This window comes from Phlebotomus argentipes, unplaced genomic scaffold (genome assembly GCF_947086385.1).
Source record: "Phlebotomus argentipes unplaced genomic scaffold, Phlebotomus argentipes genome assembly scaffold_18, whole genome shotgun sequence".
NCBI lineage: Eukaryota > Metazoa > Arthropoda > Insecta > Diptera > Psychodidae > Phlebotomus > Phlebotomus argentipes.
The window spans coordinates 2,411,536-2,436,216 of record NW_026776177.1 but is presented as its reverse complement, the minus strand read 5'-3'; the positions used below and the strand labels follow the sequence as shown (position 1 = coordinate 2,436,216).

General features: G+C 39.3%; 1 protein-coding gene across 1 annotated transcript; it reads left to right on the top strand.

Moving 5' to 3' along the window:
* The first annotated feature begins 1,113 nt into the window (after window positions 1–1,113).
* Window positions 1,114–23,819, top strand: LOC132259800 (LIM/homeobox protein Awh). Its single transcript, XM_059757568.1, has 7 exons — window positions 1,114–1,296; window positions 11,284–11,360; window positions 12,974–13,155; window positions 21,456–21,673; window positions 21,734–21,967; window positions 23,291–23,449; window positions 23,543–23,819. Exons 1-7 carry the CDS (start codon window positions 1,215–1,217, stop codon window positions 23,602–23,604), a joined length of 1,014 nt encoding a protein of 337 aa, XP_059613551.1. The 5' UTR covers window positions 1,114–1,214; the 3' UTR covers window positions 23,605–23,819.
* Window positions 23,820–24,681: the final 862 nt, after the last annotated feature.

The window sequence follows — 24,681 nt, the reverse complement described above, 5'->3', positions numbered from 1 at the left end:
GACTGATATGGATTAATTAGTCCTTTGACTGTCAATTTTAGCTATTTATTCCTAAAATTGTCTTAAAACATGATTAGAATTCATTGTTGATCACTTTTGCGATTATTCGTGATTTTCATTTAAATTTTGATTACTTTTTCCACAAATTGCCGCTAGAGGGCAGCATTTTAAAGATATGAAGAAGTTCTGATTGCATTTCCCAAACCAATCTACACCACAATTTAACCAATGAGCTAATTTAGGAGATTTAAACGCCTCTAAATAATCGGAAATACAATTGAAACTTCTACATGCCTTTCGAACTTGATCAGCTGATTAGTTAATGATGAAACCAGACTTTTTCTACGTGAAAAGCTTGATTAATTGAAGTTTAGAAGTTTTGCGAAAAATGCGATATTATTATTATTGTTCCCCACGCCAACTTTGCTGCCCTCTGGTGGCGATATGTGGAGAAAATTATCAAATATATTTAGATTTCAATTAAATATTGTGCCGAAAATATTAAATTTTTAATTATTTTGCAATTTTACCTGAGAAATAATAATTTTATTGATTTTTTATTCAATTTTATTTTTTTTCCATACGAAGTAAAAATCAACATTTAAATATTTGATTGAGATCATAACGATTCCTAAAAAATCGGTTTCTCAAATTTTTAGGAAAACAATTAAAAATATGATATATTTTACCTTTTTTGTACACTTGACTAAAATTTAATTTTTTCCGTATCTTTCTGCAATTGCTGAAGCCTTTTGGAGTGAAGAGGAACTGTTGTGGAAATATTCTTAAAGCATTAAGCGAATTATTTTGCCAACTCGGCAGCATTGAATCCCTCTCGGGAGAGTTCTTGCTCAAATGTGCGCTTCTTCCGCAAATGCCGCGCCAGCGGAGCGCGAGGCCGCGGAGTGTGGGAGCCGAAACAATTGGTGGGCAACCAATAAAAAGTGAAACGGAACGACGAGTGAATGGGGCCCCCCGGATGGCCCGCCTAGCAACCAATCATCGCCGCCTCGATGCCGGCTGCGAAGACAGTCGCAGGGGCTCGTGCTCGAGGGGCGAAGCACTGCGACACGCTGATGCTGGCGGAAGAGTCAGTCTCTGACGGAAAGCCAGCGCGATCGAGTGTGCTCTCTGCCCAGCGTCTCCGTGAAGTTCGTGGCGTAAAAGACAAATCGGTTTGACTTACAGTGCTTGAGGGAAATGGTGAGATTCGAATGACAAGAGTGTGGACTGATTGTAGTATTCTTGCTCCAGTGAATAAGGATACGATAATTGAGGAAAATCAGAGGAATGAAGGTAAAGAAAACCACTGTTGGGGTCTCAGAAAGTGCATTTGTTGAGAGAGAGAGAGAGGAGTGGATTAAGTAAACAGCGTTTAGCACGAAGAAATCACAATCATCGTGTGATAGTGCAGATCGGAGGAGAAATCAAATTGCGGCCACTTGCTTTGCTCGGGATGTTTATCCAAATATTTTTATTGGATGTGTTATTTTTGGCTCTCACAATGTTTCACACTTGAGAATCTCTTCGCGCCCTCCAAAGGCCGCGCCGCTCTTTCTTCATCCCCGCACTCACCTTCGCCACTTACCATGACAAAGACGCTTGTAATTGGGTCTGGCCATCGAACAGTGCTTCCTTCTAGATTCCTAGGATTTACCAGGACTCGAGCAGACAAAAAAAGCCACCTGAACACCTGTTTTCCCGATTCTCTCACACGCCGCGTTATGAATTATTTGACCAAAGTCGTCTCCGTGTGTGTTTGACGATAAGATAACTTTAATTTATGCAAATGACTCTCTCTCTCGCTCCACTCAATAACACTCCGTCGGAAGAGTGAGTCTTGCTGGAGCGCGGCCACTTCACGGGCACTCCAGATCTCTCCAATACTCCATAAAATGGGTCATTGAGGGCTATAATCCTGGCCACAATACATGATATGGCACTCTTGCAATTGCATGCTTATTGCATTGTAAGATTTTGCCTACAAATCCTCGTGAATACCGTTGAAGAAACCGCTCTTCGCGATTGTGCACAATAAAACAATAAATTCTGAAATTATGTAAGAATTTTTACTCTTTCTCTAGCCACTCATTAAGATTTTTTTGCACTCATTTCCATCACTTGATGATGCTGTTAAATTTATAGTCCATCCATAGTGGAAAGAAAAAAAAAGATGGGAAATATATAATTTTACTGACTAGTGAAAGAAGGACAAAAAAAAGAGCCCCGAAGAACTATTTAAGGTATTCCGATTGGGATTATCTCAAAATATAGCACCTGTAGAGAAGTTTTTCAGCTCCACTCTTTCCCGCATTTTATTCAAAATTTCATATTTTAGTCTGTCCACAAATTCAATTTCCCATCTTCGCGCTCTTCTCAGTCGCTGATTGCCAAGATATTCAGATTATTTCCATCCGGCTGAGAAAAAAGCTCGCGCGTCGTTCCGTTATAAGCTAATTGGTCATCCTTTTCTTCTTGTGTCAATTTCTTCTCGCCCGAAAATCCTTCGCCAAAAACCAGACCACATGAAAACACGGCCATCAAAGTTTCCCCCTCGTTTTTCCAGGAGACACAGATTTGATGAACATAAAACGAACTTCTCAAGTCCATTAAAAATCCCGGTGCGAAAGGCACAATTGCCTTTATGCTCACCCCTCGCTTACCTGAGGATTGAAACTGAGAGTTGCTATTGATGGTTTTTGCGGGCCTCCATGGAATATTGTCAAATCATGAACTGCGACACGACATTCCACACTCGTGTTGCAATTCAGCCGACTTCCAGGTGAATCCTTCAATCATTCTCTTGCCTTTGGCGTCACTTTTATCCTACTTTTGCTAGTGAAATTTTCACATGAAAATTAGTCAAAATTTCAAAACTATTCATACACGACGGGAACATTAAGGCAATTCCACAATTCCTGTGAGGAATTCTTCTTTTCCGAAACTTTATAAGAACCATAACCTCAAATTTAGAGGTATTTGATCTGAAAAGTCGCCATTTTTACTTTTATGACCTTGAAAATTTACGGAAAAGCAGTAATTTAGATATGTTTGAAGTTTCCAGTGGATATTTTGATTACACTTTGCATCATAACCTCAAAAATATCTTGAAGAATCCTTGAAAAATACATATTTGGAATCTTTTGAATGCAAATATGTGAATTATTAATCTATTAGAGCTGAAATTTGCTCTTTCAAACAATATTTTTAGAGGTTATGATCAGTCTTAGCATAATTAACACTGTTTAAAATTGAAAGCTAGTTATTTTCATCACATTTCAATATTATTGAGCCAGAATATGTAAATTATACCAGCTTAGGCTCAAGAATGAATGATTTTTGAAGGTTATTTAGTGTCAAAGTTTGTCTTTAATTCGTAACATAACCTAGAAAAACATAAATGCTGAGTAAATTCCTTTTGAAAGTGACTTTTGAAACCCTTCCACTTCTTTCTTCTTGACTTTGCTTAAGAACCGAATGAGGATTAAGGGAATTTTTGAGAAATTGCGCGTACAAGCTCAAATCCATAGAGAAGATGGTGTTTTTATGCGAAAGAGAACGATTGAGAAGAGCTTCTGATAGTGCAATTGAAGACATAAAATTGGCCAATGAATTCCTTTTCAGCTCCACCGACATTTCTCTCATGAATATTGCCAATGATCGTTAAAAATAATGAGTCTAGAGCATTAGTATGTTCATTTATGGCTGTCCTGAGCACTGAAAGTCTGGCTTGAAACTTTCCGGCAGTGCTGAGAAATTTCGAAATGCGCCAAGCGTCGAGGGAAGTGACTTCTTTTGTTGATCGGGGTGTGAAGAGGCGCATTTATTGCGCACGGGACATCCATATGGTCCTTTGTTGTGTCCTCGAGAGGGCTTCCTCTTGTCTCGCCCACGGCGCACAAAGGCCTGTGGTGACTTTTGGCCATTTAGTGTGCCATCGAGAGGCACTTCCAGAGGCATCTGAAGTGGCCCTCGGGGGGTGCAGAGCGGAATCAATTTTCACGATCGGGCGAAAAAATGAGGAAATTTCCCACGAACTTATGAGAAATGTGTCGAAGCGAGAGAGATGATCGCATGAATAATTATATATCTGTGTTTTTTTCGGGGCTTTTCACTCTATTTCGAGAGAGGATTATTGGCGTCCAAAAACTGATATCACAGACCATTGAGGCATTAACCTCCCAGCGGGCGGCTTCTTCATCTTCCAGATGCTGGGCGGCGAGCGGAGGGAATTTCAGACAAATAGATAAATCACATGTTTTATATATTGTAATTCCTATGCCGTTTCTTTGCCATGGGTGATGAAGAAAAATGCAAATAGCCAAGATGCTGGACATGATCGGAAGTGAAGAGAATTACATGATCTGCTTTTTTTCTTTCGGCTGAACCTCAACATTGTGGTGTATTAATCAAAATCTCACGTCTGGAGAATTGAGACAGGAAATGCGATTTGCTACGTGAACCAAATTGCCTAGATAGATTGCAGCGTGATTGATGATTGATGTGACTTAAATCTCTCGATAGATTTCGGAGGGATTATTGCGTAACCGGGTTTTCATTTGGCCAAAAACACCGGGGCGGTCGTGGAGTCTAGAAAACACATCTTACAGACAATAGAAAGCGGGAAGAGCGATGAGAATCTGGCGAAGATCACTTGAAGATCATATGAAGAATTGTGTGTCTGGAGGGGAAAAAAAACGGGATTCACATTACGGGGAATCGAGTACGAGATTTCTTGGGCGTCATTAGAGGCGTCAAGGTATATTTGGGGAATTAATTAAATTAGTTAGTTTTTCGGGGTGGCGTTTGTCGGTGGTTTTTGTGGATTAATGATCGACCACTTTATTATTTTCTAGTTTAAAGTCAATTTACACACTGTGAAACCCTCCCCATCAATTGCTCAGGCCACAGTCTTTTGTGTGTGCGACTTTCTGGGTAATTTATGGCATTTTGCCTGCCCTCCTCTCGGACAGATGCTACCGGAGAGTGTCGATCTGCTGGTCCATGGCGGAAGACACCTTTTAGAGACTGAGACGCGCCACGAGAATGACTGTAAATTGCTATTAAATTTAATAATACTATTAACAATTGCCCTGCTTATCGCTGAGAAGAGATCTCAATAAGATCACAATATTTGCCGCCCATGAATGATCGCCGCAGTTATCTGTGAGCTTTTGGGCCGCGATCAATGGCTCTGAATACAACTCTATCGGCGCGAGATGACAAAAGGCGTACGATTTGTATGCAATAATTCGATACAATTTATTTAGTGTGGCCACAAGAGCGCAACTCATCAAACGATCGTCGCCAGATCGCCGGTGAAAACCGTTTAAAGACACCCAGCTGCGATCCAATCGAGTAACATTTGAATATTTCCCGCCATTGCGTGCCAAGCTGAGATTCCTTCTTTAACCCTTTGACGATGACAAGGAAGCTGTGTGTGTGTGTGCATTTATCTCGACTGTCTCTTGTGTTTCCACACTGAAGTGTGTTAATTATTCCTAATAATTACCATTGAAATTTTCCCCTTGAATTTCCCACGTGAGCGCAAAAATCAAACGCAGCCACACAGCAAGTTCCCAAACAGCCTAATAAATGACCGAATATGATATTTTGGAAGATCAGAACCGTTCACTTGTTCTTCTTTATGCTAATTACTTTTTAATTTTTCAATTTATATCCCACTAGAAGGTGGAGAGATGCGATGGCAGATAAATTTGTGGCGAGAGAGATCATAGGAAAAATATGGAAATCATAAAATGAAAAGCAATTTCGAATAAAATCCTTCATAAATATCATTTTGTCTCCTACGAAATATGCTGTTTTTCTTCAGATATTGTACACAAATCGACAATGTGAGAGAGAGAGAGCCAATAAGTAAAGAAAAAGGAGGGGAAAAGATCATTCTCTTCGCGGCTTCGCGCGCCTTTTTATTCTTTTCCGATTTCAAAGATTTACACAGCCGGTGTGAGTTTCTCGTATTGTCCCGAATTCATTAATATAAAAACTCTTTTTATTCCATCGCACTCTCTCGCTCACCTGCGATCGCGTCTATTCATGATCGCGTCGAGAAGAGTGAGAGATATTAGAAATGAGAAGAAAAAAAAACAGATCCGAGTGATCTTCTCAGGCATAATGATATGCATGGCTTTTTATCAGAATTCCCTCCCCGGAGTAGAGGAAAAAAAACCACACGATCGCGATCATTCATATTAGATATGTGATCCTCAGCGATGATTTATTAGATCATATTGTGTCATTCACATCTTTCAACCCATGACACGCGGGATCCGCTTGAAGAATGTCTTCCAGTCGCTTATAACTGCATTAATGGGAATTTTTTGAATATTTCCACCCATTATTCGGACACCCTGTCGACACATCCACACACCACGCCGGGCACAGCGTCATCAGCTAGATCACTGATCCTCCTGAATCACCCGCGGCCGCCGATAAAATCGCCCATAAACGACGTTTTATTGGACGCCAGTTGGGCCGATCGATGATCGCGCTGGTCATCGAGAAAAAAAGAGATCCCATGCGTGTGATGGCTTATTAAGGTCAGGAGCGACGTTGCAGAAAAAAAGCTCTGTGTAGTCGCCATGGTGGGTCCGCGAGTGACAAAATGTATATCAATTTGCAATTCCCACAGTGTATTAATTTTTATTGCATTCACTCACGACAAATTTCCTCCACGATGATCACTCAATAAAAGATGATCAACACGAGTCGATCAGTGATCATTTGGAATGGCTTTAATAGTCTGATCAGTGCGCAGAGACGCCAAGATAGTTCTAATCACTATCAATTTTCTCCCTTCTCAAGAGGTTTATCATCCAGAGACACTTGCACCACTGTCAAATGTTAATCCAAGGGGGAGATAATACAATCAGAAGTGGTAAACACCTCAGCAAAAGTGTTTAAAAGCACACAATCTTCCTTTCTTGTGTGCTTCTTTTAGTGCCAAATTAGTAGAAACAATTCTTACAATGCTTTTCTAGGTTATGTAGTACATTAAGAATAGATTTAGTGTAAAATGCGTTAGAAAGATTGCATATTAATTGCAAAATAAAGCTTTTTCATGGATTAAACATTGCTATTCTGGAGTTTTCAATCTCAGGAAGCATGGCGAATTGTGTTAAGATCAATCATAACCTCAAAATATTGATTTGAACTTGGAAAACTCTCTGGACGATTTTGACTGTGAATCAGCAATTTTGAATTCATCTGCAACTCAAAACAGATGATTTTATGATCTAGAATGCTTTTTGAAGACATTTCTGAAGATATCTTAGTGATATTTTGAGGTTATGGTTGGAAAATATACCCAAAACAAGCAGTTTTCTGTGAATTCTTGCAGAAACATCGGATGGAAACTTAGTAAATTACAAACAACGGAAAATTTTCAAGTGTTGAAAGTGATGTACAGATTTAAGGCATATTATCTCCCCCTTGTGTTTACCCTGTTGCTATGTAACTGGAAAAAACAGTACGATTTGCAACTCAAAAGCACTGTAATATCGCAAAATGTTCTCTATTACTTATATTTTCTAACAGAATGAGTGAATTTCAAATTTGAGACGTCAATATTTAGAAGTTCCTCGTCAAAATCCATCGATTAACCCCTCACTGTTGTCCTTTATCGTGTCTTGTAACGCGCCATCCACGGAGGAGATAAAAAATTTAAAGGGAACCCAATAAAAATTGACATGTAAAAGAAAATTATGTTAGCTGAAAACTTTATTGAACGATAAAATTGGAGACATTACAATAATTTTGTATCATTTCCCATGTGGAATTGGTAATTTATTCAGTGTATCTCGAAAGAATATCTTGTCTTCTTGCGAGCAGATAAACCGATTTTCGGGATTCTCTCGACGGTGGAGTGAAAGAGAGCGGCGCCGAAGTGTGGCGGAGGAAAAAGTGTGGTCCACCGTGGAGGCTATTAAAGAGTTGCTCCATTGAGAGGCTCTTCTTGGACGATGTGGCGATCATCGTAATGGATGTGAATTTATAAAGCAATAATTGATATAATATAAAAAAGGCAATTGCGAGACAGGGAGAGACTTTTCTCGAATGTCCAAGATGGGTTTTTTATACAAAATACCTTTTTAATTAATTGCTTTTATTTGGGCATTTTTTACTCAATTTCATTGATTGTCCGCCGAACCGCGGGAGTCTTCAGCAACTCTGTTTTTTTCTTTCAATCGCGACACACGAGAGTAATCAAAACAGTGGACAAATATGGATCTAACTTTAATTTCACATTAACATAATTCATTTTTCATCCGCTGACCCCACACACAACTCAACATGCGTCTTTGGGCTGCTTTTTTTGCCTCCACACTTAATCTCTTCTTCTGGCCAGAGAGTGAAAAATCCAATTGAGAGATAACTGAGCCGCCGCGATCATTGCGGAGAAAATGAGACTCTCCGTGGCAATCATCAAAATTCCCACCTCATTTCCCCAGATCTTTAGCATATTTGGCTCCTTTCTTACGCATCTTGTCTCCGATGTCAGCACGTCAATTTCCACAGTCAAAGAAACGCCAAGCATACAAAAGTGCCCTCCATTCATCGGTGGACATTGTCAAGTTGTGGGTCGCTTTTGGTACTGAAAGGAGCGGAAGCACGGATCTTCAAAATAAATACACGTGAGATGTTTCTCAACATTTTCACTCGCGCATCTCCCAAATCATTCCCGCTACACACAATTAAATGCATTTACACAACACGCAAAACAGCGCTCAAGACCCAAGACGCGAGCCCGCATCCAAATGTCGCTGGTGTGAAATATGAAAAATTGATGGGTGACTAAATCTTTTCAAGTCTTCCGCCAATTTCGCCATCTCGCCACCCTTCGAACGCCCAGAAAGCCAGCCATTCACTTTGGCCATCACTCCAATTGTTCGCTCGCAGCAAAGCTCCGCGAGAAGTGAGAGTGGCCGCGACGGAAGGAACTTTCGCGCCGTGAAAGGCTTAGAAGAAAATCCCATCATTGTCCAATTGGGGAAGAAAGTTCAGACGGAAGCGTTGATTTTCCGCGAGATGGCAAGCAAGATATTGCTCACCGGTTAGCGGAATGATCTCTAATACTTACAAGAGGCAGATATTATATTAGGAAGTGGTGTACAAGAAGTATTTAGAATTGTATGTGGTGAAATATGCATTTCAGAAGGTCCTATTTCAACAAATTGAGCAGAACTGAGCATTTCTGGTTAAAAACACATTTTAGATCGATTAAATTGGTTAAAAATCAATCATAACCTCAAAAATATCACTTAAGTCTAGAATAATATCTCTTTGTTTAGATTTTTCCGCGATTTGTGGTTTAAAACCTTGTAATATTCGCTGTATTTACTCTGAAAGTGAGTTTGAAAGTATTAAAATAAGTTCAAAAAAGGATTTTGGAATCACTTAACCTCACAATTTGGCCAGAATTATTCTAAACATTCAAAAACCCTCAATTAGATTGTGATAAGTTGTAAAAATCGTTAAAGCGATGAAAAATATCTTTAAATACGTTCTGAAGTGTCCCAAATGTTAAAGATTTGTGCACAAAGATTTAAGATATTATCTCCCCCTTGAAGACTTACCCAATGTTTCTGACATTCTTTAATTTTTCCGGCAAATTTTCATGTCGTGAAAATGCCCACAAATTGAGACGTTTCCAGCATGACGTCGGCACCTGAACATCTTCATCAGCCGCGCTCAATTTGGATCTCATTCTCCATCTCGCCTGGGCGTGAATCTCGCGGTGTTTTCCGTGACAACGTCTCCGTATGTGGCAGACATGCACTCGGCCGTCAATGCACTGGGTGGTTGTTTTGATTTGCCACACGAGGAGCGAAGAATGGACGCGCTTGAGGGATTAGCGCGAAGGCAAGATGATGTGTGGAGGAATGATCATGACTTCGATTGATCGCACCCATTTGTCCGGATTTTCGATGGCGCGGTAATAGCCAAAAATATGATAAATGTTCTTTTGATCCATCGCGGACTCTCACAGGCTCTCCGCGGAGGGCAATTCTTCATTCCAATGCGCGGTGATAAAGGCGAAACGCCGCGCGCGATGAACGAATTTTTATGATAATTCCGGATAGATATTGAGAATTGAAGGCAATTATTAACGCTGGGAGGTGGTAAAGAGTCGGTTGTCTGTGATGGAATGTGCGCGATCGAACATGCCTTTTTTTCCCTATCCATTTGCCATTTGTTGAGACATCAACAATGCGCGGAGGAGTCAATTGAGAGAGAGAGACTATTGAGGTGAATAGAGAAAAAAAAGAGCTGGGAAAACACCCAACACATGATCTTTAGGAGAAATCGTGTGCAAAAAAGAGCGACTTTTGGCGCCAAACGATTGATGTTCTCCAAAACCTCGCGATCATCATAGGAGTTTCGGTGGGAAAAGCGCGCCAAGAGGACATTTGCACACCTTTTCTCATGCTAATCCAGAGCAGATCATAAATTTGTGGTCCCGCGAGACGGCGTCTCGTGATGTCTCAATACACGTCCAGTGTGAGAATTGGTATAGAGTGACACGCGGGAAAAGCAGAAAAAGATAAAATAAACAATTTGTAAACATTTTATTGTGATAATCGCTAAATGATGTGATATCTACCAATGTTAAACCAATTACATCATAAATTTTCAACAACATCCCATACGAGATATTTCCCCGTTTCTCCTTCCTTTTTTCGCTGCTCAACCATAATTTTTTTCCATCCATGTTCTTTTTGGACAAGATTGCTACCCAGTGGAGATCAATAATATATTGGATGCGAGAGAAGAAAAAAAAAAGAAGTGAGAGAAGACGTAGTCTCGGAGATTATAAAACTATTTTCATCTAACTGGTTGGCTTGTAATACCCCCAAAAACTATAATAATATAAAGATTAGAACGATGAATAGGAATAATACGGAAAAAAAGTCGTGCCTGAATCGTAAATTAGTCAATATATAAATATGGGAAATGAATATTAGGAAAAATATGGGCATTTATGCATATTTTTCACACAAATTTCCACAAGACTTTTAAGACATTCTTCTCCTCAGTTTTGCGCCTTTATTGCGCTCTTCTCAAAATTTCTCCTCTTGTGAGAGAAAAAAAAACAACAAATAACTCCTCATTAAATTCCCACTCATGATGATTTCCACCTGACAATCATCATCTTGAGGGACATTAGAATATTTGCTCAATTTCAATCAATAGATTAAAAAGAGAGAAAAATTCCGCCAAGCAATTTACTTATCTGTGTGTTTTCTCATTGTTTTCTTGCAGAAGCCACTGTTGTAATGCAACAGAACTCGAGGGTCGCCCTTACATTTGGAATGTGTCCCAGCGAAAATAAAATAAAGGTAACAATGAGTGAAAATTACTTTTACATCCTTGACAAGGGTGTTTTTTAGAGAAAGAAACGATTTTTCTGAGACAACATAAAAGTTCTTCAATCACATCCAGTGTTTATTAGATCCGCTGAAGTCTTTTATTTCAGGCAAGGGGGAGATAATATGTATGTCTCAGTGTACTTCCAATTTTGTCTGACATTTCTAAAAATTGAAATTCGTATTTTTTTCACATTAATTCCCCCAAATTGTAATAAATTAAATGAATTTATTAAGTTTTCATACAAAATTTCTGTAAGAATTCATTCAAAAATAATTTTTCGGTCATCTTTTCCGACCATAACCTAAAAATTTTACAAAAATATCTTTAAAGACTCATTTTGAAAGCCTTCTAGATCACAAAATCATATGTTATGAGTTGGCAAAGAACTCAAAATTGGCAATTCAGAGTCGAAATCGTGCAGAAAGTTTTCTAAATAACCATTTTCCATGTCCAAATGACTATTTTTGAGGTTATGTTCAATCTCAATGCAATTTGCAGTAGTTTTTGGTATTAACTATGCAGAATATGAATATTTAATGCCCGAAAATGCCTAATTCTTTCAATCTATTCTACTAAATCTATTCTTGATTCGTTACATAACTTATAAAAATTATTATCGTGATGTTTTCTACGTAAAAATCAAAAGAAATACAAAAAATTAGGATAATTTGTGAGTAAAAAAAGCAGTCATGAAGAGAATAGTGCAAATTTTGAACACTTCCACTTCTGACTATATTATCTCCCCCTTGGTAATTTTTGCAGTGAGAAAAACAATTTTTCTGACCACTTTTTCACATCATTCTGCTGTCTAAGATCTCACTTAGACTAGCCAGAAAGTCAGCCATCTTTAAATTGCGATCAAGGAGCAAAAAAAGACAGTGGGAAATGGTCCTTTTGTCCTTCTCCACACCCAGGAAGATGCCAAAGGCCACACATTTATCACAGTGCGGTTAATGGTGGAGGGAATGAGAGAGAAATCTCGCGCCCAATCTCAAGCAGACTCACCCCTCTTTCGACGTGTATCAATAACCCAACAATGACGCCTATTGTGTGAATCCTGCCTAAATGGTGTGAACATATGTTTCCTAGGGAACCGAGAGGGTGAGGCGGAGAGGGTTCGGGATATGACACACATTAAAAGGAGACACCAACGACCACAAACCACGTCACGAATGGCGTCATGGACGGCAGACAGTTGGATTTCGAGGGGTGAGAAGACGCTTTTTCCAGGGGGTGAGGCGTTTCGTGAAACGAGCAGGAAACATTGCAAATCGTCAATTGAAATTTGACTATCGTGAGAATGCCAAAGAGTTCATGGACTTGCATTCAATTTGAGTCTCTGGCGCGAGAGTGTGAGCAAGAAATGTTGTCATCTTCCTTGTTGGACACTTTGGCTGAATATGGTGAATTTCCATCGATTTCAGCACCGTTTTCTGCCTCCTTGACACTTTCGCGCATTCCCATGGGCATGTTTTTGCCCCCGAGGGCGAGGATGCACACGGTCGGCGGGGCAGCGGCCGTGCACATGATCAATTGGAGTGAAGAGACGGAGAACATTGATATCAATTTAATTTGCTTACAGACAGAGCTGCGATCGTGCGCAGCATGCGGTGAGCCTATCTCGGACCGATATCTCCTGGAAGTCGGTGGCTGTACATGGCATGGATCTTGTCTGAGGTGCTGTGTCTGTTTATCACCTCTGGATCGGCAACCGTCGTGTTTCTTGCGAGAGCGACAAGTTTATTGCAAAGCTGATTACACAAAGTGAGTTGAATTGTCGTCAATCACGCCAATATTGCACTAATTTCCATGCCTTCGCACTCCAACAAATTGTCAAACGATATAAATTTGCGAACCCCACCGAAAACCCAGCCAAGAGGACAGCACGTGCTGACCGTTGATTTTGACTTCCCATAGCAGGAATTTATGTCACATGAGATTTGTTCGGTTGGACTTTTTCCACCTTGGGATCTGCGCATTAATCATGGCTCAGATGTGTGGAAGCGGGCATAAATTTGTACACTGAATGGTAATTCCTTGTACGTGAATTAGAGGTTTAACACTACACACATTTTCATTTCTAATTGGGACAATAAACGAGACGGAAAGAACGACCCGAGAGTGATTCAATTTGGCAGTATAAAATATCTGGCACAAAGCCCGGAATTTACAGCGATAAATAATATTTGAGCAGGAAGAATTCCATGAATTTTCCTACACACGCTCTCAGATTGTGAAGGGCTAAAGTCTTACGCGAAGTTGCCGTCAAGAAATGAGATATTTTAGCAATAAACTGTTCTGGGTTTAATTAGTTGATCAAGAATTTTTAGGGAAATATCTTTTGTCGATTATTGATGAATTTTGATGGTTTCAAATAATAATAATAATCAGAAATGATTATTTTAAGCAAGATTTAAGAATAATCAAATATTGGACATTTTCAGCAGAATATACTAATTAATCAAATTATAATTTCAGAATATTTAATTAAAATTTAAATTGAAATAGGAAAAAGTCATAAAATTTGTCACTAGTTGGATTCGAATCCTTCAAAAAAGAATTAAGAGCGCAAAGCTTTAAAAACAGGCCCAAATTTGCCTTAATCATACATTTCATGGTCAGAAATCGCACGTGATTTTCACTTTGAAAAATATTTTTATACACAAAGTTATGTATAAGGGAAACAGTAGAACAAGTTAAATGAAAAAGAAGTGCAATATTTCCAACCAAACACCAGAATTATTCACTTTTTCACTTCATTCAGCTATGCTTAACATCATCTGTGTCTTATGCTGAAGTCTTTGATTGTTAACCCCTCGGTTTTCGGTCAGAAAATTCGATTCCTCAGGAGCCAACCAGTAAATAACGTCCAATGGGCAAAAAGGCGATTTGCACAGAACACAGATTACTTGCACGTCTACTAAAATGCCCATTCACATACAAATAACTTTTTAGCTCCATTCATGGCGATCACCTTTGCAGTTTAAGTCCGCGATTGAGCGCGCAGCGGCGCTGGGACGTGGGAGGGAGGGAGAGGATGGAAAAAAGTAATGAATATTCATTGTACAATTGTGGGTAATTTTCCTCCTGATGATGATACTTTGTGCATAATTCTGTTAACAACTGCGCCAAGCATAAATTGCACGCTCGCAAACTTTGGCCATCGCGCGGGATTTGTGCGCGGCAAAGTGTGTGTCTCTTGCAGGCCCCCAACTCGCGGGCCCCCCGGCGAGGGGCCGCGGTGGGAAGGAATTGATGCCGTGGAGACGCGCGGGTGAAAAAGAGCATCCAAAAGTCGCGCGGAGCTTGTTTGCCTGAGCGCAGAACAACAACTGAACAGCATCGAACGAGAAATGGCGTAAATTGAATTTTAATTATGCAAATTTTATCTCTCTCGCGAATTTTGTCCCTTCATCGGGGCGCGCACAGTGTGAGCCTCCTTGAGGCACCCTCTTGTCGCGATCCCCGCCGGGAGATGAATTTCCGCAAACACGGGATGGACATCCCAATGAAAACCAGAAGCTCCGAACATGGCAATCAATTTACTCTCTCTCGCTCTCGCGAACCCTTGTTTCAGCGGCAAAGGTGTGGGCTCGGATCTCTGGCGTGTGCTTCCTTTTGCTCGCATTTCGTGCTCCCGAGAAGCGGATTCAGTACAAGAGGATGAGGGCGTTCCGTGCACGCACATCTTCGTCATTCTCCAGTTCCTCGTCGGTGGGAAAAGTGTGCATTTGCATCGCGAAGATGCTCAAGGCATGGCGCTTGCACAGCGGCTCTGAAGAAGTCAAGGGGGCGATAACATGCTCTTAATCCGTACACCACTTCCTAATACTTCCGACACTTCAAATTGTTAGACTGTTTCTACAACATTTCCATGCGATATTTCTATAAAAATCCACTTAAAATAGCATTTTCAGCATCTTTTCCGATCATAACCTCAAAAATATCACTAAAAGATCCTTAAAGGCTCCAATTGAGAGCTTTTTAGATTATCAAATCACTCAAAATTGCTGATTGAGAGTGAAACTTGTGTAGAAATTGGTCAAAATTAACATTTTTTTACTCTTTTCGAGGTTATGTTCAACACAATTTCATGTGTTTTTTGCATCAAAGGTTCCGAAAATACTTAATTCTGTCAATTACTGGCAATATTAGTGACTTTAGCATAAGAAATGATGTGCTAGAATGCGAAATATTCCTTAAATTCGTCTGTGATTCATTACATAACCTAGAAATTAATTGTTTCTTCGTACAATTCAAAAGAAATCGAAAGAATTAGGATGCTTAGTAAGTAAAATAAGTACGCAGGAAGAAGAATTGTAAGTTTTTTGAATTACTGCTGAACTGTACACCACTTCTGACTGTATTATCTCCCCCTTGGAAGAAGTACCTCACCTAGAACAGCACGCATGCTGTTTTCTTTGGATGTTTACCAAGAACAAGACAAAGCCAAGGGAGAGTGAAGGGCAATAATAATGCAAAATTGATAATTTAGTAACTTTACTTCTGCATAAGTTTGATTGCTGCGTCTGACCGTCCATAAATTCCCCGTTGTTCTGTACTAAAAAATCAATTTTCATGAAATGAACACTCTTCCGAAGAGAGGAAATGTTTGCTGTATGAGCTTTTTTTTGTGAATTTCTCCCCTTTTACACAACTTTATGCACACATAATTTGTACGGTGAAATACAATTCCATTTCCCATCACATTTTCGTGACTTTTGTCCACTCTTCGAAAGTTGTTTTTGCGCCAGCAATTTTAAAGCGAGAGCACAGCGAATATAAACAAACATTGGGACAATATTGTGTCGATTGTAAATTTTGTATTTTATCTGGGTGGAAATTTGGCGAAATTCACGTGACAAAGTGGAAAGAATCACTCGATGGTGTGTGCTCACTTAATCTGATTAATCTCTGCATTGGCAGTGATTGCAGAAAAATGATTTGGCTGGAGGAGAGAGAGAGAGAGTGAAGGGAGATGTCCAGCATTTTATTTATTCAATTATCAGTCTGACTGATCAGCGGATCGTAAAAATTTCAGGAGCGAAAATTTTTCGGTTGGAACTCTTCACGCGTGCTTTCGCCAGTCGATATAAATCATGAAAATTATCACCCTATTAATATTAGTGATTTTGTGGGGCTTCTGCGGATGCACTCTCGCGAAGCGCTGGTGCATTTGTCGCGACATCCAAACTGTAATGAGATACATGGCGCGATAAGTCCTGTCGCTTCGGCCCCAGAAGTTGTACGCGACTTGCATATTCGCACGGGGAATTATAATAAGGCTCCACCAAATGAGGAACGACCGGAGGTATAAGAGAAGAAATGTCGAATTAATTTATTTGCATATAAAATACAACATCCAACAGATGATCGAATTCTTCTCTCGCGCGCGCGATCCCAAAAAGATCGCCAGACAAATCCCATGACATTGCATCGCCAATTTTCCACTTTTTTCCACACCCTTTCCGAAATCTCGCTGGGAATATTTATTGCACACACATTTTCTCTGCAATAACCATGCAGCAAAATCTGGATCACCTCCACTTGATTTGGTATTCTCAGATTGTCCATAGAAGAATAAATAATATCGTCGAACTGAACTTCTTGTGTGTGTGAATTTTTGGCCAAAATTCATATTTACATTTTAATTATTCCACTTTTCAGACACTAATGAATTGGTTCACCTAAATGTGATCGAGAGATGGTGTCCATAAAAATGCACACGATGACAAGTTTATGCGGCTTAACAAATCAGAATTTGCATATTTGGCCAGTTAAGATGTGCGCCGAAGGAAAGCAAAGAGACTTTATGGGTGTCTTTCAATTATTTACATTGTGGAATTTAATACAAATAAATATCTGTGATTTATTGACAAGATCACGAGTTGATCTTCCTGGTCATCTCGCGTGCGAAATTGATTTATTCCCGCTCAAAAATCACTTGTCTCGCTCTCAAAAGGGGGAAATAATGCAGTCAGAAGTGGTGTACAACTCAATAGTGCAATATTTGATCCACAGCTTTGATTTTCTCTACATTATTTCACTTTTAGAAATCAATTTCTTATCCAAGTCTCAATTTTCACATATTTTTCTAGGTTATGTGATTGTTTTTTGAATAAATAACGTCTCAAAGTAGAAATTCTTGCACCTAAACTGAAAGTATTTTGTTATCTATTAGATTTCAGTTAGTTTTCGGTTGATTTTCAGTTCGATTTGATTAAAATACTAATCTTCCAGTTCATAATTCTGACATTTTGACATATATTTTCTAGGTTATGTGACTTGTTAAAGACAAAATAACAAATTATTGCACTAAAAACGATATTATTTTCGTGTAGAATTGTGTATTTGCACTCAAAGCCAATTGCTAAGAGAATTTATCAAACATAACCTCAAATTTTCACTTCAAGACATCAAATTTTGAGCTAGAAAGATTCTAATTTCAAACACAACATCGGAAACTGCAATTAAAAGCAGAAAATCATCAAATCTGTGTATGATTTTAGCCTTGTTAATCATTTTACTTCTTAATTTGTTGAGGTTTTTTCATACAAATTGTGAAACTGTCAGGAAGTGCTGTACAGACTTTAGCCAGACTGTCTTCCCCTTGTCGCCCTTGATGTGAAGAATGGCTCCGGTGATCTCGGGCACGAGTGAAAGAGATTCACGCGGAGGAAAGCCTTCACATCTCATCGTGAGCGCGGGCTTTTCGGATGTTGCGCGCCAAAGTGTGGCGGGAAAAAAAGACTCCCCGGCAATTTCTCCAAGTGTTGCGCCGCGATGAAGAATTGTGTGCGAGGCGAGATAAAGTGAGCCCAGCTGGAATTAATATTTGAGTAGAATTTCCTAATGCTTTGACCGGTGTGTGATTAATTGATTTCAGTGATTGATTCATCGCCACGATCTTTCACTTATTTGTTTTCACGACACGCTCGATCGCACCACATTCTCTCGGAATTAGTTACATGGTAATTTGGGGAGATGCTCCACGCCAAATCGACGTGGTAATCAATAAATGGCTCTGGAATGGGCCAAACATACCCCACATAGTCTCAAAGAGGGGCGAAGGATTGACGTGAGAAAATGAGCTCATGTAATTAATCCATCAAAGCCAAAACATCGTGAGCCACACGAGAATTCTTCTGAGTCCATTTTTTCGGGATATTGTAATTACAATATTTTCTCCGGAGATTTTACGATGTCGTCTGATCGAAGTGTTCCCACATTGAGGCGTCTCTCGATGGGAATTTTGTGTGTTTTCGTACACAAAGGCTAAGCCTGAGTTATTTGATGGAAATGGGTCTTCTTCGCATTCGCCGCGAAATGGAATGTCTCCCCTGAAATTACTAACATTTTATTGAAAATCGTTACATTTCTTTACTGCTGAAGCTCTTGAACCATTTTATAATTAAATCGATCCCGAAAAGTGCCAAAATTACGACTTTTGAAGGAGCGAATTAAATTTACCTGAACTAGAGCTAAATGAGCAATTGAATTGCAAACTAAATATAACGCTGACAATTCTTTAACAAATACGCAAGGGGGAATTAATGCGGCTAAACAGTGTCCACAATTTCAGCGAAGAATCACAGACACTTCCAGAACTTTGGCAGTGCTTAAAACATTCGTTTTCCTTATTTTCTTCTCTGTTTTTCGAAACTTTATAGATTTTTCCAACCGCCTAAAATATCATAACCTCAAATTTCTATCCTTATTGTTCTGAAAAGACTCAATTTTTGCTTGTTTGACCCTGAAAAACTCACAGAGAAACAGAATTTAAGAAATATATGAAGTTTCCAGAGGATATTTTGAAGTGATTAAATTTTTAATCACTCTTCCAGATGCACTGTTGATCATAACCTCAAAATTACCTGAGATGTCTGAAAGAATCCTTGAAAGAAATTTATTTGGAATCTTTTAAAGGCAAGACTAATCGACAAAAAGCTGAAATTTGCTATTTTGGAGTAGAAAATCATTCAAGCAGCTCTTAAAATAGACAATTTCGTATCCTGAAACAGTAATAAATTGAGCTTAAATTTAGTTACATAACCTAGAAAAGAAATGAGATTTTTATGGCTTAAAATAGTGTAAAAATTCTCAAAATAATGAGGTTATATAGCGTGAAAATAGCTCTAAAACGCCTAATAATGCCAATATTTAAGTACTTCTACTTCTAAACACTTCTGCTCAACTTTACACAACTTTTGACCATAATATTTCCCCCTTGCAAGCATCAAAAGAACGACAAAATTTGTGCATAAATATAAAAACCATGTATTTTTGCAACAATGCAATCGTCAAACCAGAAAAGTCACAATTTCAGAGGATTAAGGAATTTGTAATTTTGCAATTTACCTTTATGGCTGTTCTTCTGTATTTCTGTTTACACTCGCAATTAACCACCTTTTCTCCTCACATCATTTCTGATATTAATACCGTCTCATGACCGATAATTCCCTCAAAATTTCCAGATCATGCAAATTTTTATCATTTGATAAATCTTCCTCAGCCACAATCTTGTGGTGGATTTCACTTCAATCTCCTTGCTTCGCCGAAAATTCTTTTTTTTGTGTGCAAAGTTTGTGGAATTCCTTGCAATTTTTCACCAGATTCCCTTCATGACGAAAATAATTGTCTCTCGACGCTTTTGCCTTTGACCAAAAACCTTTTCTCAGCTGTGATTTTTCACCATCGCTCACACGATCGGGGCATTTATCAAGCTCGCGCCTGCATTGGCCATCGATCTCGCGCGCGCGGATTTGAAAGACACCAGCGAAGATGATGGAAGGCACACGGATGAATAATCATTGCATATCAATAATATATCTCGCCTTGGCAGCCAAGAGTTTCCATCGCGCTGGCATGTTTTGACACGATATCTCTGGAATTTCCTCTTGTGGCCAAGGATCAATGGATCGGGAGCACGTCTCCTGTCCACTCCGTCTCCCCAGCTCTGCCGCGTGTATTTATTCTGGTGTCCATCAGTGCCTGAGCGCGCTCAAAAGGTGCTTTTATTCATCATCAGCTTGTCGGTCGATGAAGAAGCTCAGCAACGCTCAAATATCATAATCCCGCGTTGAAGATCTGTTGGTCTCTTCTTTTGATTTCTGGCGATGAATACCGAAAAAAATAATACTCAATGCCGCGTTTGAGGGAGAATTATGCCATTTATGTTTGGCGGTGTTACAGAAAAACACAGTTTTGACATGTCATTTTACACCTTTTTCATCATCTGCTTAATAAATGGGGTTCACACTCTGCCAAGAGGATGAATTTAGTTGAAGTTTTCCCAGTAAAACAAGGTTTATTCAATCAATTGGGCGGGGCATTTCGGTGGGCGTGGTTTCGGTGAATTTCCCATAGAAAAGTGTTAAGTTGACAAAACTCTCTTGCAAGCATTTCCAGCGATTTCTCATCACTCTCTTGAGTCTCCTTGACTGGTCAATATAATGAAAAACAGTTTTTCAGCACCTAATGCGGAATTGCACTCATTTAATTTACAGCATTTAATTTCCAATAATAAAAGTTTATGACACTTCCGCGTGGAATTCAATCTGCATCGCGCGCACGTTGATGAAAGTGGTCAATTTGCAGATCCCATGGTGGAGGCTTCCCTAAAAACTCTCTGCCCAATCAAAGCTCCGAACAGCTGATAAAGAAGATGGTCTTGAAACGGGACACTCAATAAAAGGGGGAATTTAATATTATGAAAAATCATAAAATAGAGAGATTCTGAGTGCGAACTCTCATCTTCAGGTATCATTTCAATGGGCCTTTTTTATTGGCATGCATATATAAAGTTGGTGTGTGTGTTATAAATATAACGAAAAGGCGAAGAAATGCCGATGATGGAAAAAATGTGTCGAAATTGCTTATTCATCCCGCGCGCGAGCTTGAAAAAGAAGTACATAACAAAAAGAGAAGCGAAGTGCATAAGCTGGAGACACAGTTTTTGAGAGGAAATCATCACTCCGAGGCTGTGGAGAGATTTCTTCATGCACCGTCACGAGATTGATGTCTTTTTAAGAGCTCCTCTCTTTCTGGTCTTCTCTGTGGTGCAGGAATTTCGGGGCGAAGTGCTCAAAGTGCTGCCGCGGAATCGCCTCCTCGGACTGGGTGAGGCGCGCCCGGGAGCTCGTGTTCCACCTCGCCTGCTTCGCCTGTGATGCCTGCGGCCGGCAACTCTCCACCGGCGAGCAGTTCGCCCTCCTGGACGATCGGGTGCTCTGCAAGGCGCACTATCTGGAGACCATCGAGGGCGGCACGACTTCCAGTGACGGTGAGTGTTCAATTCCCGCCCCCAAAGCCTCCGCATCTCACCCTTTCTCTGCCCGTCCAGACGGCTGCGATCCGGATGGGTATCACAAGAGCAAGGCCAAGCGCGTGCGCACGACGTTCACGGAGGAGCAGCTGCAGGTGCTGCAGGCCAACTTCCAGATCGACAGCAATCCCGATGGCCAGGATCTGGAACGCATCGCCTCCGTCACCGGACTGAGCAAGCGCGTGACTCAGGTGTGGTTCCAGAACTCGCGGGCGCGCCAGAAGAAGCACATCCACGCCGGAAAGGGGAAAAGTAAGTCGCGCCCAGGCGGAAGTCTCTCCGTGGCCCTCCGCAGTGGCCTAATCAGTGATTCTCGCGCGATTTGCCAAAAACAATGTTCAAAGCACCTTCCGACCGGCAGTTAAATTTACAACCTCATCCCTGCCGAAGATATAAATTATCCGGAGATATTTCCTCGATGATCGTAAATATTGAAGGTATCGCCATATTCAAATTAATGGATTTTTGAGCATCAACAAGTCTTCAGCGGGGAGGCATATGAATTACTATCGATATTTCTCTCCCACGAGAAGAGACGTGGTTTTACGAAAAACCAACCCAATAAAAGACCCAGTCGAGTCTGGTCTAAGACGCTTTTTACACGTTAAATTATTGCCGTCCTGCTTGTATGACCAAAAGAAGGTTTCTTTTCTCAGCATTGAATTCATTTTCCTCAAATTCATCTGACTGTTGTGAAAACCAAAATGCAGATATTATGATTGCAAAAGGTTCGGTTTCAACAAATTTTGGCATATTCTAAAGTGTTTTGCCTAGAAAAATCAATTTTATGGCAATTTTAGGTTATTTGATTAAATAAAAATCATCTAACTTCTGTTTAAGCTGGAAATTTATCTGTTTTCTTGACGAAATTGAGTATTTCTGTTCGAAAAAACACCAATTTGTTAGAAAACAGCTTAAAAGTCAATCATAACCTCAAAAATGTCTTAGAGAATTCTTTTTGCTTAGTTATTTTCACGTTTTGTGCTCTAAAGTGGCAAATTCAATCTCATTATTTAGTGAAAACATTGTGATTTTCGGTATATTTTCTCATTTCTAAGCTTGAACTATTAATTTAAGTCGAATTCATAACCTCACAATTTATTCAGAATTTTATTTAAAGCATTTTCTGAAGAAGGAAATTATTTATGAACAAATTCTGGGACAATAAAATAATTTTTTACGTTTCTTGAAGAACTTAAACTTAGAAATAGTGATAAAGGAGTCAAAAATGTGATAAAAATGCCTTTTCATTCTATAGAGAAATATCTCCTCCTTGATGAAAACCACTTTTAAACATTATAAATAAATTTCCGCACCAATAAATATAGAGCAAAAGCCACTGAAATCTTTTAAGCGCCCAAATACATATTCAAATGAGTTTTAAAAATATAAATCGTGAAAATGCAATAAATTCCGCAAAAAACACATAATCAAATGCCAAAATGCAGTTCCTGAAGCCTGAGAATCACTGATTTTGCAAGATTGGAAGACACAAAAATGAGATAAATCAACGAATTATGTTAATTATTATGTGAAAATGACGCCTTTCTTTTCCATCTTTTCTTTTCGTTGTAGTGCAAAGAGAAAATGACGGCAGCTCTTTCGGACGCCACATTAATCTGCAACTAACGTACTCATTCCAAAATAACAATAATAATTCGCATAATTCGTTACACTTGAACAACAACAATAATGTTAGTTCTAATTGTAAACCATCCATATTCACGCCACACGGTAAGGAAAGATGAAAGACGCCCACAAAAATCACCTCTGGATTTGATGAATTTTCAGCGATTTATCTCAATTCTCGCGCCTCTGTCGTTTCAGATTCCTCCATGGACGAGCTGTCGCAAGACTCCAGCATCCACTGCATGCAGAGCGAGGTGTAGAGAGTGTGGCCCAAAACCACTCCCAATTTGCGCCAATAGTCCAATTGAGATTCCTTCTGTGCAATAGAAAAAGTCCCGGAAATCATTTCTCTCCTCATCATTTTTCTTATAGTGAAAAGCAATGTGAATTTGTATATTTATTTCCCCACCTATTTATTCTCGCAAACTCTCCCCTTTCGCGCTCACACTTACCCCATCCCCCACCCCCACCCCCACCCCCACCCCCAAGCAAGATACGTAGAAAAGAAGACAGATAAAATGATATCAACTGGTGTTTATAGACATGAATGTGTACTGTTCATTAGGTTTTAAGTGATTTTGCAGAAGTGCGGAGATTAGTTTTGTAATCACGAGGCAGAGTGACGATAGTTCAATGTAATTGTATAATTTAATTTTCATAACTTATAATGTACCATTGTATAGACGAAATTAATAATAAAATGAAAAGAAATGTGATAATAAAAACAATTCTTCTGGCTGTTGAACTTGTGCTCATCGTGCATATGCTGCATGCTGCACCAATTTCTCATCTTGTCTTTTGCAGCTTTTGCATTTCAACGGGTGAATCGAAAACGATGAAAAGCCAAAAAACCGCATTTTTTCAGGAAAGAGAGTTCAAAATTTCGCTGCAAAATTTGTCAAATTGACTTCAAAAGTCTCAAAACGCCTTCAAATCGTTCGTTAAAGTGCAAATATTGTGTATTTATTATTTTGTGCATATTTTAGTTGATTTTAAGGGTGTTTATTGAATTTTTGACTAAAATGTGGCAAAATTATTAGAAAATCAAAAAATTACTTTCCAAAGACGATTTTTGATAGACTTCGGGCCGATTTTATCCAAACAAGTTTTAATAAATCAACTTTACATACTTTTTTTCAAAGTTTTCAAATGATAAAATTTAAAAGATATGAGAAATATTAATTCAAAGTCTTGAAAAAACCTTTTTGGATATCTAAAAATATTTTCTGAAAAGGCGTTTTATGCGTTTGACGGCAATTTTTGAGTCATTTTTTCACTTTTATTTTTCTGGATAATTTGCTATTCTTAAATTCTCGTGAATTTCTTGAAGAAATAAG